Source organism: Perca fluviatilis, chromosome 1 (genome assembly GCF_010015445.1).
Source record: "Perca fluviatilis chromosome 1, GENO_Pfluv_1.0, whole genome shotgun sequence".
Classification (NCBI taxonomy): Eukaryota; Metazoa; Chordata; class Actinopteri; order Perciformes; family Percidae; genus Perca; species Perca fluviatilis.
In genome coordinates, this window is record NC_053112.1 from 4,384,409 (window position 1) to 4,399,452 (window position 15,044).

General features: G+C 41.8%; 1 protein-coding gene across 3 annotated transcripts in view; it reads right to left on the reverse strand.

The window, feature by feature from the left end:
- Window positions 1-15,044, reverse strand: part of ttbk1a (tau tubulin kinase 1a) — a 58,173-nt gene that overhangs the window by 34,215 nt on the left and 8,914 nt on the right. For all 3 annotated transcript variants that reach the window (XM_039815624.1, XM_039815619.1, XM_039815607.1), the window contains exons 2-9: window positions 12,985-13,143; window positions 10,648-10,795; window positions 10,298-10,371; window positions 9,670-9,810; window positions 8,592-8,696; window positions 2,676-2,741; window positions 1,834-1,926; window positions 799-924 (exon numbers count right to left, since the gene is read on the reverse strand). In XM_039815624.1, coding sequence (XP_039671558.1) covers window positions 799-924; window positions 1,834-1,926; window positions 2,676-2,741; window positions 8,592-8,696; window positions 9,670-9,810; window positions 10,298-10,371; window positions 10,648-10,795; window positions 12,985-13,092 — 861 coding nt within the window. In that variant the 5' untranslated portion in view covers window positions 13,093-13,143. The remainder of the gene's footprint in view (window positions 1-798; window positions 925-1,833; window positions 1,927-2,675; window positions 2,742-8,591; window positions 8,697-9,669; window positions 9,811-10,297; window positions 10,372-10,647; window positions 10,796-12,984; window positions 13,144-15,044) is intronic.

The window sequence follows — 15,044 nt, forward strand, 5'->3', positions numbered from 1 at the left end:
TGTTTGACGTTCAAAATTTCACTTTTGCTCAAAAGTGGAGATCTCTGAGATCTCTGATGTCTTCGCTCCTCGGGCCTCGGCTGAACCGGAAGTTATTCTGTACCTCCTCGGTGAAAGCCGTCTCAAAGCTCGTATTTCTGCCTCGAGCATTGAGGAGGGATCACAGAGGACCAAGGAGTGAGCATCGAGGAGGGATCATCGAGGAGGGATCATTGAGGAGCTATAGCTAAGGATACAGAGAGCAGCCTTCCTGGAAGCCCTGCAGGTGAAGGAGCTAACTCCGCCCTAACAGCTGACGGATTCATGTGACGCTTCAGAAGAAAGGATGTCTCATCCCTCTAAAACACATTTCCTTGGTTCCTCTCTCGTCCCATGACTCCTCGTGGGAGGGACTAAGATGCATGGAAGGAAGGCAAGTGGATGACTCAACATGAGATGCAGCACTGGAGACATCTATACGCCCATATTGAGTCAGGTTTTTAGTGCCACCTGCTAGCAACAGGAAGTCAGCCTTATATGACAAACATACACAGATTAAATATCTATAGTGGGGCTACACATAATATATAAAGCAACATGACGTATACTATGTGTTCTCTAGAGATACAAACTGGACAGAGGAGTACAGGCAACTGGCATCCAGCCAGTACCCCCCAACATGCTGGGAGGGGCGAGGGCCCGTTCATCGCTGCTTGCAGCTTTAATTATTTATTCTGATTTGTTTTAAGCATTATTTCATGTCTGCTGTTTCTGTTCTTCACATACATCCAAATAAACACTTTCAATGTATTTAGATACCTGGTAGTCTGGTTTGGTGTAGTAGTCCAGGGCCAGCACGTGGTCCAGGAAGATATTAAACTCTGAAGGCATGTGTTTGAGCAGCATCCGATGGTCATAACGCTCTTTGATCTGACCCACTTGTTCCTGGAAAACACCAAACAAAAATCACTTTCAGCTGCTGCAGTCAGTTAATGAGGATTCATGTACAGTTATGCCTGAAACAGGAGATGCTCGTCAGGCAAAAGAAAAATAACAATCAACTAATCTTGTTAAAGGGTAACTTTTTTTAGTTAGTTTTTAGTTTTTTTTTATAACCTGGACCTATTTAAATTATTCACTACAAAAATTGTATAATAATACTACTGTTGGTTGGACTTTCTGGGTCCTAAACTAGTTTGAATCCTACTGAAAGAATGGGGACTTCTTTGTGTCTATAGGTAACTACACATATGAGTGGAAAACAAACATGACGTGGAGTTCCCCAAGGCTCCATTCTGGGGCCTCTTCTGTTTAAAGGGTAATTCAGTTTTTTTTTCAACCCGGACACTATTATCCTATCTTTTTGTGTCTAAGTGACAAAAAAATTGGTCCAGTATTAAGCAAAAAAAAACAAGCTGCAATGTAACCCTACACGGCAAATGTTCAGGTCAGTTAGCGTCCACTAAAAGTTCTGTTTTTGCCACTGAGTTTATTATTCTGTCTGACAACATTATGGAAAGGATTCCTACAGAGATAGATTTTGTTAAAGAGTAAGATCCTTTTTGTTTAACATGAAACAGCCCCAAAATCACCATCACCAAACCCACCATGTAAATGTCAGCGGCAAAAACTGCTGCCGCGCTCTCCCTCAATACTGGACCAGTTTCAAAGATTTTTGTTCACATTAGTCACTTAGACATAAATGCATGGGGAAAGGTCCACATTGAAAAGAGAACAACGAAATTACCCTTTAAGGGACATGTTAACCAAAAGTAGGAGCTTAAAAAGCCTGAAAATGTTGTAGTCACAGTGACTGGTGGAGGTAGTTTTTGTAACCGTTAAAATCAGTCTGACCTTGTCTTTGATCTTTCGCCATGGCAACTGTCCAACGGCGAACTCAACCAACATGTAAAACAGCGACCACAGGTCATCATGGCGACCCATTTCCTGGAGGAACACGACAAAAAAACATTAAAGAGGATATGATTGTTTAGGGGTGTCACAATTCAGCAAATCCACAATTCAAATACATTTTGGGCTGCAGCATGATGTAGATGGATGTTTTAGAAAGGGTTTAAAACCAGCAACCATTAAGTATTTAATTTAGTTTGTGTTGTTCATTTCATGTAAACGGAGATCTTAAAGAGCATTTTGAATAACCCCGTTAACCGTAACGGGTGTAACAGTTTTTCGAATCCACGATTGGTTTAACTTTCGATTTTAACTTCACGATTCGATTTACAAAGTTTTCTTTTCAGCAGAGACGGCACAATGAGAGCCGCTAGATGGCAGAAGGGTACTTTACAACAACAGTTACAGTTTCTCAGATTTTAACGAGGTGCACATGAATGCACCATGGAGTTACCCTGTGTATTTAGCTACAGGCTACCAGCCGCTAAGCTAACGTTACCCTGTGTCTTCAGCTGCACGTTACCTGCCACGAAGCTACGCTGCGAAAGAAAGACAATACTGGGGCAATCACAGATCCTGCTTCTGATTTCGATCGTCAAAAATCGAAATCGTGACACCCCTAATTGTTGAGATTAGTTTCATCCTTCAGTCGTTAATTATATTTTATTCATAACTGCTGTTGTGTCATTCATATAAACTCGGACAGCGTGGGTAGAATATTTCCTTCATTCATTCAGGATCACTAAAGTTATTCCTGTAATTCATTAGAGAGAACAAACACTGACCTTGTTTTTATGAGCGTTGACCGAAGCGTATCGGACCGTCCCTCGGAAACCTGCCACAGTCCTCGGCTGAAGGCAGAGAAAAGCTAGTCAGCGGTCACATCAACAATCACTGCTGAATCTCACATTAATTCTGTCAGTTATCACCAAGTCATTAGTCTGTGACCATGAGAAAACATATCCAAGGAAGGTTTAAAAAAATCTACAACCAGACTTAGTTAAAGAAAGACTTCTTCACTGATGACTGAACGGTAGAGAAACCCATATTTAACCCAGCGGGCTCCATTAGCTGAAATAAGATAGTGGTATCATATGGAACTTGACGATCTAAGGCAGGGGTGTCAAACATACGGTCCATGGGCCATAACCGGCCCGCCAAAGGGTCCAATCAGGCCCACTGGAAGACTTTGCTGGGTGGGAAAATTGCATAGAAGTAACAAGAGAATTTCCCCAGTGTAGGATTAATAACGTCTATTTTATCTTATTTTATTTTACGTTAACCTTTAGTTAATCTTAGATTATTCAATCTGACTGTATTATCAGTGACGTTACCCCAGGGTCATCCAACTATTGTCTATTGTTATCCCACATTCATTAAAGCTATATTAAAGACTAGTATGTCTCAGTATGTTAACCCTCTGAGGTCTAAGGGTATTTTCACATATCTTCTTAAATTCTCCTTTTTAAGGTATTTGCGTATAACTGATCTCCGTGTGTTTCATATCAAAATGTTCAGAACAAACTCAGCTTTCTGTATAGTGACGGCCAAATATGTCCCAGAACAATGTGTGAAGAGATAATTTGGCACTTAAGCTGAAACGTTGAAAATCCTCAAATCTCTTTTGAAAACAAACCTTAACTTATGATGTGTTGTACGAATTGTTTCGGTGCTTGATATGAGTTTAACAAAGTCTTTAAGTAATATGTGATTAACATAGTAGATAAATGTCTGAAATGATATTTTGTAATATCGCTTTTTGAGTAGGAGTTTTGTCAAACATTGTATGGACGAGCCAGAGCATCTTTTGTCCTCAGAGGGTTAAAAGAATAAACTCCATTTGGACTGTAACAGCGACGTTAGTGGTATCAACACCAGCTCCATCTGTCTCTTCGGCAGTATATAAAACTTAAGATCAGGATTGTCTAACTTATTAGAGGCGCAGAACGCAACATAGCAACTTTTCAGCATTTTACCAAGCAAAAAAACAAGGATATGACAAGGATTAAAGATGAACCACGAACAAGGTCTACGCTCATTAAATGGGTTACTAAATTGGAAATCACGTTTTAGTGGGCGTTCCCAGTAATGCTGACAAAGTCTATAATACAGAGATTTAAACATGAGCAAATACAAACTCAACTCAAAATGATAACTTCAGGCTCCTACAGCTGGGTTTTTCCACCGTTAGAGTCAGAACTGAAAAAGTCTCGGATGAGAGAAGAAAACGTCTTTAAAGTCCCTTGATTTTTTTCAACCATCCTTTGATAACTCTGACCTGAATGAGTCAGAACCTTCAAAAACAGGAATAATTGCACGTATTATTTAAACCTTACGCTTTTAGCCCTCCTGTTGTCCTCGGATCAAATTTGACCCATTTTCAAAAAGTTTCTGTATCAGAAATTTGGGTTTCTTTCAACCAAACTGTCGAAGGAAGTAATGTGGATGGTTCCCTACGACACTCTCCACAAGTCAAATAAATCATCAGTTCACTAATTTCATTGAATTTGGGTGTTTGGTTCAATTTTATAGCATTTGAAAAAAATGATAAAAGAATGTTGAAAAAAGCTTCAAAAATTTCAGAAAAAAAGATTCAAAAAACACAGGAAAAAAATGACAAAAACATAAAAAAAAACACTGTAAACTAATCGACAAAAAATTCTAAAAAATCGTAGAAAATAAATCGACAAAAACATCAAAAAATTGCTGAACAAAATCGACAGAAACATCAGAAAAAGTGACAAAAACTTGGATTGAAATCAACAACAATGCTGGCAAAAATGACAAGTGTCAAAAAATTTACAACATCATGTTGAAAAAAAAGTTTTAATTTAAAATATTGACCCAGAACAGCAAAGTTGCCTGGTGGACAGGGAGACAACAGGGGGGTTAATTGCACTGAATGAAACACCGGGCACCGCCGCTGCTGCTGCCGCGTCTTTATCGGCTGAATCTGTTCGACCTGATGTAAACACAAACGTGACAAAAATAACCAAATAATGAGACAAACAGAAACATCAGCAGAGGGTCACACACACGCATCCACACGGCCTCCAGGAAACACAGGGCGTTTCCATTGTGATCTTATTCATACGTATGTGTGTGTGGTAATCAGGATGTGATGACACGTTCAGGTTCCCGTGACTTAACTGGGAGACGCGTCATGATGTGGATTTACTGTATCGTTACTGTGTCAGGGGAAGAAGTCATCTTTGACTACTTCAAAGATGGCTACTTCATTTCTTTTCTTTCATTAATTCTTGGTTATACAGTATATTCTAGTCTGTTGACTGTGTGTTGAGGACGTCGGAGGCGTTTTTTTAAAAACGGTTTGGTGATGTAATGTAATGGATGCTGATTTTGTTGCCAACGATGGTTGTTTTTGATTACATTGTGTAACTCTGTAAGGTTGATGTGCACTTTTCCGACCTTGTGTAGGCTACTTTGACGCTGCTACCCGTGCACCTTGTGCTTGTATTTATTTGTTCTCATACTCTAACAGTTGTGTTCCAGTTTTGACTGTCGTTCAGACTTCTTCTTTTAAGACCTTTTTAAGATCTTTATGAATGAAATGTAAGACCTTTATCACAACATCAACCAAGCCCTAAATTCAGGTTTTTCAAGTATCGCTAAACTTGCACTTTCCCAAAGCTGAAGAATTAAATCTGTTTTATGTCTTTGGTACAATCCGAAAGAGACTCGCACCAGTAACACCAAAGCTGATTGGCTGCAATATAAGTTACATGATGGTCTCATTTGTAGTCGTGATACAGCGAAATACAGAAATGTTAGACTTTGTAAGACCCCACGGAAATCGTGTACTTAGCGGAGCCACCGCCGCTGCGTCCGGAGCTTAGCGCCACCCAGGATGACTGTGATTGGTTTAAGGAAATACAAACAACCTCAGAGCATTTTTTTTCCTCCTATCCCAGAATGCATCTGTGGAGGAGCTATGGAGTAACATCTCTCAATGTGAGATATTACTACATAGTCTTGACCATGTGTGAAACTATGAATATTGTATGAGAATGTGAGTATGTGTGAATGACTATTCTGCAAATATGAGCTCCTGTATGAGAGATGTTTGTGCCTTTTATAATGATCCCAGACTTCTTTTTTTTTTGCTGAATATTGAGCAGCTTTAATCTCTGATGGTGGCTAACATGTTTTTTTTGTTTTTTTTACTTCAGTGTTCGGCTGGTGATGCGGCTGTGACCCCCCTCTGTCGCTATAGAAACCACTCACATCCCTGGGTAACCATGGAGATGATGGAGAAACGGGAGGCATGCACGTCAAAATCATAAGTCCAAAGGAACTGTAAGAAAAGCAAAAAAAAAACAACAACACTGAAACATAAAGAGATGGACATAAAACACAGGCTGGGGATCGCTACACGCTGAACGTCATGAAATTATATCAACATAATATTATATTATATAGCATGTGAGAGGATATCAAGAACACAATTGTTTTAAAATAAGGTTTAGCGTCTGGAGAAGACGAGAGATTCTGAGACAGAACAGAAACTAAAAGGAAACATCGTGAATGAACAGAAGGAGAGAGAGAGGAGAGCAATACTTCAAAATATCAATTCCTAATCACACCAGTCTTCTGAGAGAGGTTGGGTTCGGAGATTTATCATTTGTGTGCAGCGATAAAGCAACATAAAGCATTTTTTTACGGTTACGAGGAAGATTTTTCGGAGCTTTCGTACCACGCGAAAAGATATCAACCAATCAAGTTCCTTTTTTGTTGCCGTTTTTTGTTGCTCTATCCCGATGGTTTTGTCTCTCATTTTGTTGCTTTTTTTTTCGCCATGTTGGCGCCTTTTTCCAATATTTTATTTGACACTTTTACTGCTTTTTTTTTTAAACGTGTTTGGCGCTTTTTTCACCGTTGGACGCTTTTTCTGAGACAGGAAGTTACTCCGAACTGGGCCTTCTCGATTGGCAAGGACGTTTTGTTCAGCTGCAGGGGGCGGGGGACTACAACCTTGTCCCGGAGGGGAGGGGAGAGAGAGAGCAGCTGAGAGATGATGGAGGGAGGAAAGAGAGAGAGAGGAAGAAGAGATGCAGTAGGATGAAGAGTGGGGGAGGGGTAGAATTAGAGAGAGACAGAGAGAGAGACAGAGAGAAAGAGAGAGAGAGAGACCAACAGAGAGAAAGAGAGAGAGAGAGAGAGAGAGAGAGAGAGAGACAGGTCTCTGACGCATGCAGGAGCATCAAATATTCATCTCACTGCTGCAGCAGAAGCAGGAGGAGAGGAGAAGCTCACGATCTCGCTGATCTAAAAATATCTCAGAGTCCAGTGTGATGGAGAGACGTCATGAACGAATTAGAGTTAGAGGAAGAAAGCTAACAGTAGTCTATATCCACGATGTTTCATTTCATTCACGGAAATATTGCTGGATGTCCCTGATCTCAGCCAGATGTGCGTCCCCTTCCTCTGTCTCTGTGTTGGCGTTCTAACCTCCGGTGGATTTGTGAGGACTATGGTTAACTGCTCCTCAGATCTCTGCAGGGTAAATCCAGACAGCTAGCTAGACTATCTGTCCAATCTGAGTTTTCTGTTGCACGACTAAAACTACTTTGAAACATCCACACGTTCCACCAAAACCAGTTCCTTCCTGAGACTATTTAGCAGAGGCACCGTGGCTCCATCCGGAGCTTAGCCCCGCCCACGACGATTGTGATTCGTTTAAAGACATACCAATAAACCAGAGCACATTTTTCTCCCATCCGGGAATGCTGTGTGGACTAGTCAGACCTTCCTCCGCAGCGCTGTGGAGGAAGGTCTGGACATGTGAGACCTTGTCGGGCAGAAACCTTGCATCTCCACGTTTGGTCATTTTAATATTTTTACATAAATCAATGCTACTGGTCAGCCTTTACGTCTGTCTGTCTCTGGGTTTTACACATATTTACACAGTGACGTGGCCACTTCTTCTGACCTCGTCGGAGGTAAATGGCTGTAATAAAATGTTTTCAAGTTACTTTTTTAGTTTCCTTAAAAACAGCAGGACGGTTTGGGACAGACAGGGTTTTCACACGGCAGCGACAACATGTAGAAAAGCCTCTCATGCAGCATCAGGACACTCATCAGTCCTTATTGAACACTCGCACATCTGGACATCTGGACAGACTAACAGACAGTCAGTGATCTCTTCAACTAATGTGCTGCAATGCAGCAAACACACCTCATCTGTCTGTCTCTCTGTCGGTCTGTCTGTCTGTCTGTCAATCTGTCTGCCTGTCTGTATGTCTGCCTGTCTTGCTGTCTGTCTGTCTCTCTGTCTGTCTGTCTGCTTCTTTTTACCTTTTTATAACTAGGTTATTGTTTTTTTAAGCAGCTTAAAAGCACCTGAACCATAAACAACAAATCAGAGGACAACAGAGACAAGAGTTTGTGTTTTAGTACGAAAGATCATTGCTGCTAAAAACAAACAAAAAAATGTTCGCCCAACTATAATTTAGCCCAAAAAAATCTTTGTCTTCATATTCATTTCCTAATCAGATATCAACCAAATTAGGGTTGTGCAATATTTGAAACTTTAATTGTGATTTAGATTTCGGCTTCTAACGGTCACAGAAACAATTCCCAAATGTTCATCTGTTTCCATACGGGTTAGGGTTTTAACTGGTTCAGAATTAACTGTTAAAGAGATGGTTTTCAGCCCAAATGTTACCGATAGGGTTTCTTACCGGTCGGACCTCTCCGGTGGTGTTGGTGTACTGCCGTGCCAGACCAAAGTCCAGCATGTAGCACTTCCTGTAGGTGGAGGGAAGCCGGCCCATCGCAAAGTTTGACTGCAGGAAGAAAAAGCAGAAACCATTTCTCAGATACAGTCACAGTCTGGTGTAAACGTAATTTCTTCCTTATTCAACCCATTCTCACTATCCATTATCTCTTGCCTTGCTAAACTTCATTTAATATTGTATGTGGCGTTTTATTTTGCGGGATGCAAATGTTCCACCAAAACAAGTTCCATCCTCCTTTATTAAGCAGAGCCATCTGTGCTGCCTGCACAATCCGTTATGCGAACGTGCAAGATGTTTGCACATACGCAGATGATAATCCTGTTTACAACACTGCATGAATTTTGCGGGAATTTCATTAATTTTACAGCGCTTGTAAAGGGAGTGTGGAGGAAACTGAAGGTATGCAGTGACAGAAAGACTCAGACTTCATTCCACATGGAACCAAAATGGTGAATGTTGATGTAACATGTAACAAATCCTTTATTATTTAGGATTGGCATCCGTGTAAACACCTCGTAATGCATAGCGTAAGCTACATTTAAACACATCACAACATCCCCACACTACATGTCACAAAAATAATGTGGCCAAGGCGTGGTACAGGGACGTCGATATGTGGTTTTGGATCAGTGACAGTAAGTACTTAATTTAAATATCTTTATAAAACAGACCTGCCGTTGACTGCATAATGAATAACATAAAACATAGCCTACAAAAATATGCCGCCAGTTGGGCCGCCTGGCCATCAAGTGATACAAATAGTGTAGGGAAACCATCACGTTTTCTACTACTTATTTATGCGCATGCGCATATCGCATCGTGCAGGCAGCACAGATTGCGGAGTTTAGCACCGCCTAAGACGATTGTGATTGGTTTAAAGAAATGCAAACAACCCGGAGCATTTTTCTCTCCCATCCCAGGTTGTATCTGCGGTGTAGCCAGACCTGCAATGCCAGACTACCTGCCAATCAAAAGCTGAAACATCAGCGGACCGTTAAAGGAGATCTGGTTCCCATCGTACCGGTTTGATGTCTCGGTGCAGGAAGCCCACTGAGTGGATGGCTTCGATGGACTCCAGGATCTGCTTCCCGAGCCGCAGGGTGGTGCTCATGGTGAAGGTCCCTCTGGGCTGACTCCTCCGCAGGTCCGCCAGGTTACGCCCCTGCAACGACACGGACAGAAACCCCGGTGGAAGTGAACAAGTAGGTATCGACAAATAATAATAATAATAATAATAGGTTTCTTTGGTATAGCACCTTTTACAGACAAAGTCACAAAGTGCTTCACATGATAAACATTTGTTAAAATACAGTAAGTTAAATTTGAAAATGAACAGCTATTGCAAGTCAACAACAGTAGCCCAAGCTTAGAAAAACATTTCATGTTAGGACTATAAAAAATAATTATGCATCTAAATTTTATTTTGCCACTTTGGCATGACATGCGTAAATCTTTAAGCTAACTACAGGCACGTTGTTAGCGTTTCGGCCCTTGGTTGCATATTGTGGCACCGCTTGTTTTCCCCTCCGTCTCTCTTAAACCCTCATCCCAGCTGGAGTTGTTGAATGCTAACAACATTATCTGTGTCTGTGCAGTGTGTATTTATATCCTTTCACAATAAAAGCCTTCGTAGGCCCATGTAGACTCACCTGAAGCTGCATGACCACGTAGTTGAATTTGTCATTTCTCCCGCAGCCAATGAACTTACAGACGTGATTTTTACCTGGGAAAGAAAAAAGGAAAGAGCAGAGGGGTTAATCACTCCGTAAAAAATCTTCCATTGCAACATCTTGATGCCTGTAACAGCTGCCTTTAAAACACCAGTGTGTGAAGTTTAGGTACGGCCAAAACCAGTAATAAAGAAAGAGATTGTCTTTGGTGTCCAACCAGTTGTGTGTTTAATGGTCTCATCATCTCAGCTGGACTTGTAGCCCGTTATATTGTTGGCTAGTTTACTTTAGAATGAGTTACATTCCAGCGCTGTTTAAATGTGTCTCACCCTGCAGCTTCTTCAGCACCGCCACCTCCATCTTCAGCACCTGTTTGGGCTGCTGGGCCGACTCCACCTTCAGCGCCACGTTCTCCCGCGTCAGCAGGTCCAAGGCCTCGTAGATCTCCCCGAACCCGCCGCCGCCGATCTTCTTCAGCTGTGAAACAAACCGGTGATAGCTAATAGGGCTGCACCATAGGAGGACGAAATCTGCGATAACGTTGATGAGTATGGCGATAACGTTCGGTTACAAGGTAACCCTGGTTCTCATTCTCTCCACAGAGTTATTCCACAGGCCCTATGTTAACGATCTGATCGCACAGCGTTGTCACTGCCTGATGTGAGTCGAGTGCAGATGTGAGTCACGCATGCCTAGAAGATGCTAACGAGAGACTTCTGTAATGTCAATACAATAAAAACGGTTTTGAGCTAACGTTAGCAATCAAACAAGCATAGATAGCTACAACGTTTTTGAAATGATTTCCATCTTCTGTTATTGTTTGTAATGAGAAAGGTTTATTATTTCATGGAATTCACAAATTTCAGTATGACGCGTTATGCCGTAAACAGTTTAAATCTGAGCATGCGCGACTCACATCGGGTGGTGACAGCATGAGGCACCTGGCACAGGTGCGTTTAGGGCGTGTCTGAATCCACTTTTGCTAGTTTGACGGCGGTAAAAATGTCTGTGTGCCGGGCGCCTGGTTCTAAAGGGTTGTACTTAGTGTCTTCATTAATCAGAGGTGTGTTTTGGGCGTAACATGGAATCAACCAATCAGAGATCAGCTCCCATTCCCTTTAAAAGCCAGGCACGTTTGGACCTTGGAGCATTGCTGTTATGATGGAGGATTTGCTGGGCAGGAAGGAGAGATTTTTCAGGAGAAGAAACTGTCATCCTCATACTACTATTTCACATTGTAATATTTTTATTTTTTTTCTCTTGCATGTGTGTGTGCTGCTGCGCGTCCCTGTTTGTGTAACAATCATAGTGTGCGTTAAATGGCTCAGACGTGTAAAATAATAAATGTATATCACTTTCCTCAGGGGCCTTTGAGCTTCCTTTGGTTTCTGAAAGTAGAAGTTATATAATGCAGCTCCTGTCTGAGCCAGTCAGATCGCAGCGTGGAGCCTGCGGGCCGTTTGCACTTCACTGATCAATTTAGTGTCCACTGAACCACTGAACCGTCCGGCTTCAACACGCACACTTATATATTATATATATTATATTATAACCATAATATCACAGTGTTCAGATTCAGCCGGCAATCATAAACCAGCAAAGAGAGAGAAGGGATGAAAACATGAAAAGGGGAACACGAAAGAAGGGAAGGAGGGGAAAAGGAAGGACAAATGGAACTGAGAAAAAGGACAAAAGGAGATGAAGGAAGTTTATAAAAAAGGAGGAAGAAAATGAAGAGAAGAGGAGGGGAGACCAACTCAACTTTAGCAGTGGGAGAGCAAGGTTTTGAGGGAAATTACTGCAAAATGTGAACGTAAAATCAAAGAGGAATGTGCTGTGTAATACGCATAGGAATAAAACTCGAAAAATGCAGCCTGTGGTGAAAGGTTTAGAGGGAGGGTGTCCCGCTGTGGTGGCCAGTCATGTGCGCGTGGATCAGACTTGTCACTGTGTTTTGAGGTGGTGAGAGAGTCCCGTAAAGGAAACAGGAAACTGCCTCTATCTCTGCCACAAGAAAGATTTAAAACACCAAACACAAGCACTGTCTCTCTACATACTACTCTCTACTGTTGTCTCTCTACATACTACTCTCTACTGTTGTCTCTCTACATACTACTCTCTACTGCTGTCTCTCTACATACTACTCTCTACTGTTTTCTCTATACATACTACTCTCTACTGCTGTCTCTCTACATACTACTCTCTACTGTTTTCTCTATACATACTACTCTCTACTGCTGTCTCTCTACATACTACTCTCTACTGCTGTCTCTCTACATGCTACTCTCTACTGTTGTCTCTCTACATACTACTCTCTACTGCTGTCTCTCTAAATACTACACTCTACTGCTGTCTTTCTACATACTACTCTCTACTGTTGTCTCTCTACATACTACTCTCTACTACTGTCTTTCTACTGTCTCTCTACATATTACTCTCTACTGTTGTCTCTCTTCATACTACTCTCTACTGTTGTCTCTCTACATACTACTCTCTACTGTTGTCTCTCTACATACTACTCTCTACTGTTGTCTCTATACATACTACTCTATACTGTTGTCTCTCTACATGCTACTCTCTACTGTTGTCTCTACATACTACTCTCTACTGCTGTCTCTCTACATACTACTCTCTACTGTTGTCTCTCACTCGTCTTCAAGACTCACCACTTTCCATCGGTCCTTGACCATGCAGTTTGGCGGCAGGATGTCGGCCTGCTCCGACGTCCCGTTCATGTTGGCGTTGTCCTGGAGGCCGGGGACTAGGCACTGCATCTGCCAGCCAGACAGAACACGAGCAGCTCCCAGCTTAAAAGAGCCATTTATCTGCAGGAACAGAGAGGGGAGAAGAAGTAACAGCGTCAGGACAGGAAACACTCTAACGTGTTGGTTACTGGGACGCTCAGGGAGACCGCAGTTTCACTCTCAAAACAGGCATTATCATCAGAGATGGCTGGCGGCCATTAGAAGCCATTCTGCAGCTGGATCAGGCTACAGGCCGGTGAGGGGGTTGGGGGATGGGGGGGGGGAGGTGATGGTATTTGCAGAAACTGGAGCAAATATCATGTGTGCAGAGAGGAAGCAGCCGGACACTCTGCACTCATCCTGACTCCGACGGATTATCGGAGATCACAACAGGAAACCGTTAACAACCAGCAGCGGAGCAATCGATCGATCAATCAGGGGGTGGAATGTAACTAAGTACATTTACTCCAGTACTGTACTTCAGTCCAAATGTTGAGGTACTTGTACTTCACTTGAGTCTTTTCTTTTCGTGCCACTTTCTACTTCTACTCCGCTATTTCTACTAAAGAAACGAGCTGCAATGTAACCCTACATGACTAATGTTCCCCAAGGCTCCATTCTGGGGCCTCTTCTGTTTAGATAGATAGAGATACTTTATTTATCCTGAAGGAAATTAAGGGTAATTCAGTTTTTTTTTTCAATCCGGACACTATTTTCCTATCTTTTTATGTCGAAGTGACTGATGGTAACAGCTATCTTTAAAATTGGTCCAGTATTAAGCAAGAAACAAGCTGTAATGTAACAATACAGGACAAATGTTCAGCAGCAGTTAGCGTCCACTAAAAGTTCTGTTATTGCTGCTGACAGACTCAGATTATTATTCTAAGTGTGTGACAACATCATGGGAAGGATCCCTACAGAGATAGACCTTTTAGTTAAAGAGTAAGATCCTTTTAGTTTAACATAAAACACCCCCGAAATCACCATCACCAAACTCCACCAGACTCCATGTAAATAATCAGGACTTTTAGCGTGTATAGAGCCAGCATATCTCCACCAGACTCCATGTAAATAATCAGGACTTTTAGCGTGTATAGAGCCAGCATATCTCCACCAGACTCCATGTAAATAATCAGGACTTTTAGCATGTATAGAGCCAGCATATGTCCACATGTAAATGTCTGTTATGTAGATTCAAACTTTGGAGCTTCTGGCTTTAACACTTTAAACTCTCCTTCTCTAACAGATTTGTTCTTGAGATGGACATGATTCCTGGACAAAACATCCCAAAACGTGATGATGTTTTGAAGATGTAGAAAGTTTTGAACAATACAGGAGAATAACATAAATAAAGATATTTGCACCATAAATCGATGCAGGAAAATTCACCAGAATGCAGGAAATAAAGTGTTTGACGGCCAAAAGTTTCCAGGACCCCAATGGGATCTCTATGTAGTCGTGTAAAGAAATGCAATGTAGTTGTGTAAAAAAATGCAATTTACACATACCTTTTGTGTCTCATTGTGGGATTTTATCTCTATGTAGTTGTGTTGTGTCATTTTTCACCATTATTGTCACCATATCTGTATCTAAAACGTTGGAAAAGCTAGAGCAGACCATCAATACATAACACTCAGAAAGCTTACAGACAAAACTTAACGCTAAAATAAAAGTCCAACTACAATCATTAGATCTTAGGAAGGTCTTTTAGTAACATTCATCCAGCTGCCCAAAGCAGCTCAGGTGCTGCACCTAAACCTTATAATGGCGGGAAAACCCCGTAGTGGATCACCAACTCTCCCAGCCGCTAAGCGCCCATCTGTCCCGTCAGTGCTCGGCTGTTTGACTCTGCTCTGACGCAACACGTCTGCCGTGAATGGTCGTCAGGTTTCAGTGGATTCGTGGGTGGGGAGGGTGGATTTCAAATTCATAGTAATGCATGTCAGTCCCCAAACCATGCTGTTCTGTTCTGCATGCAAAAT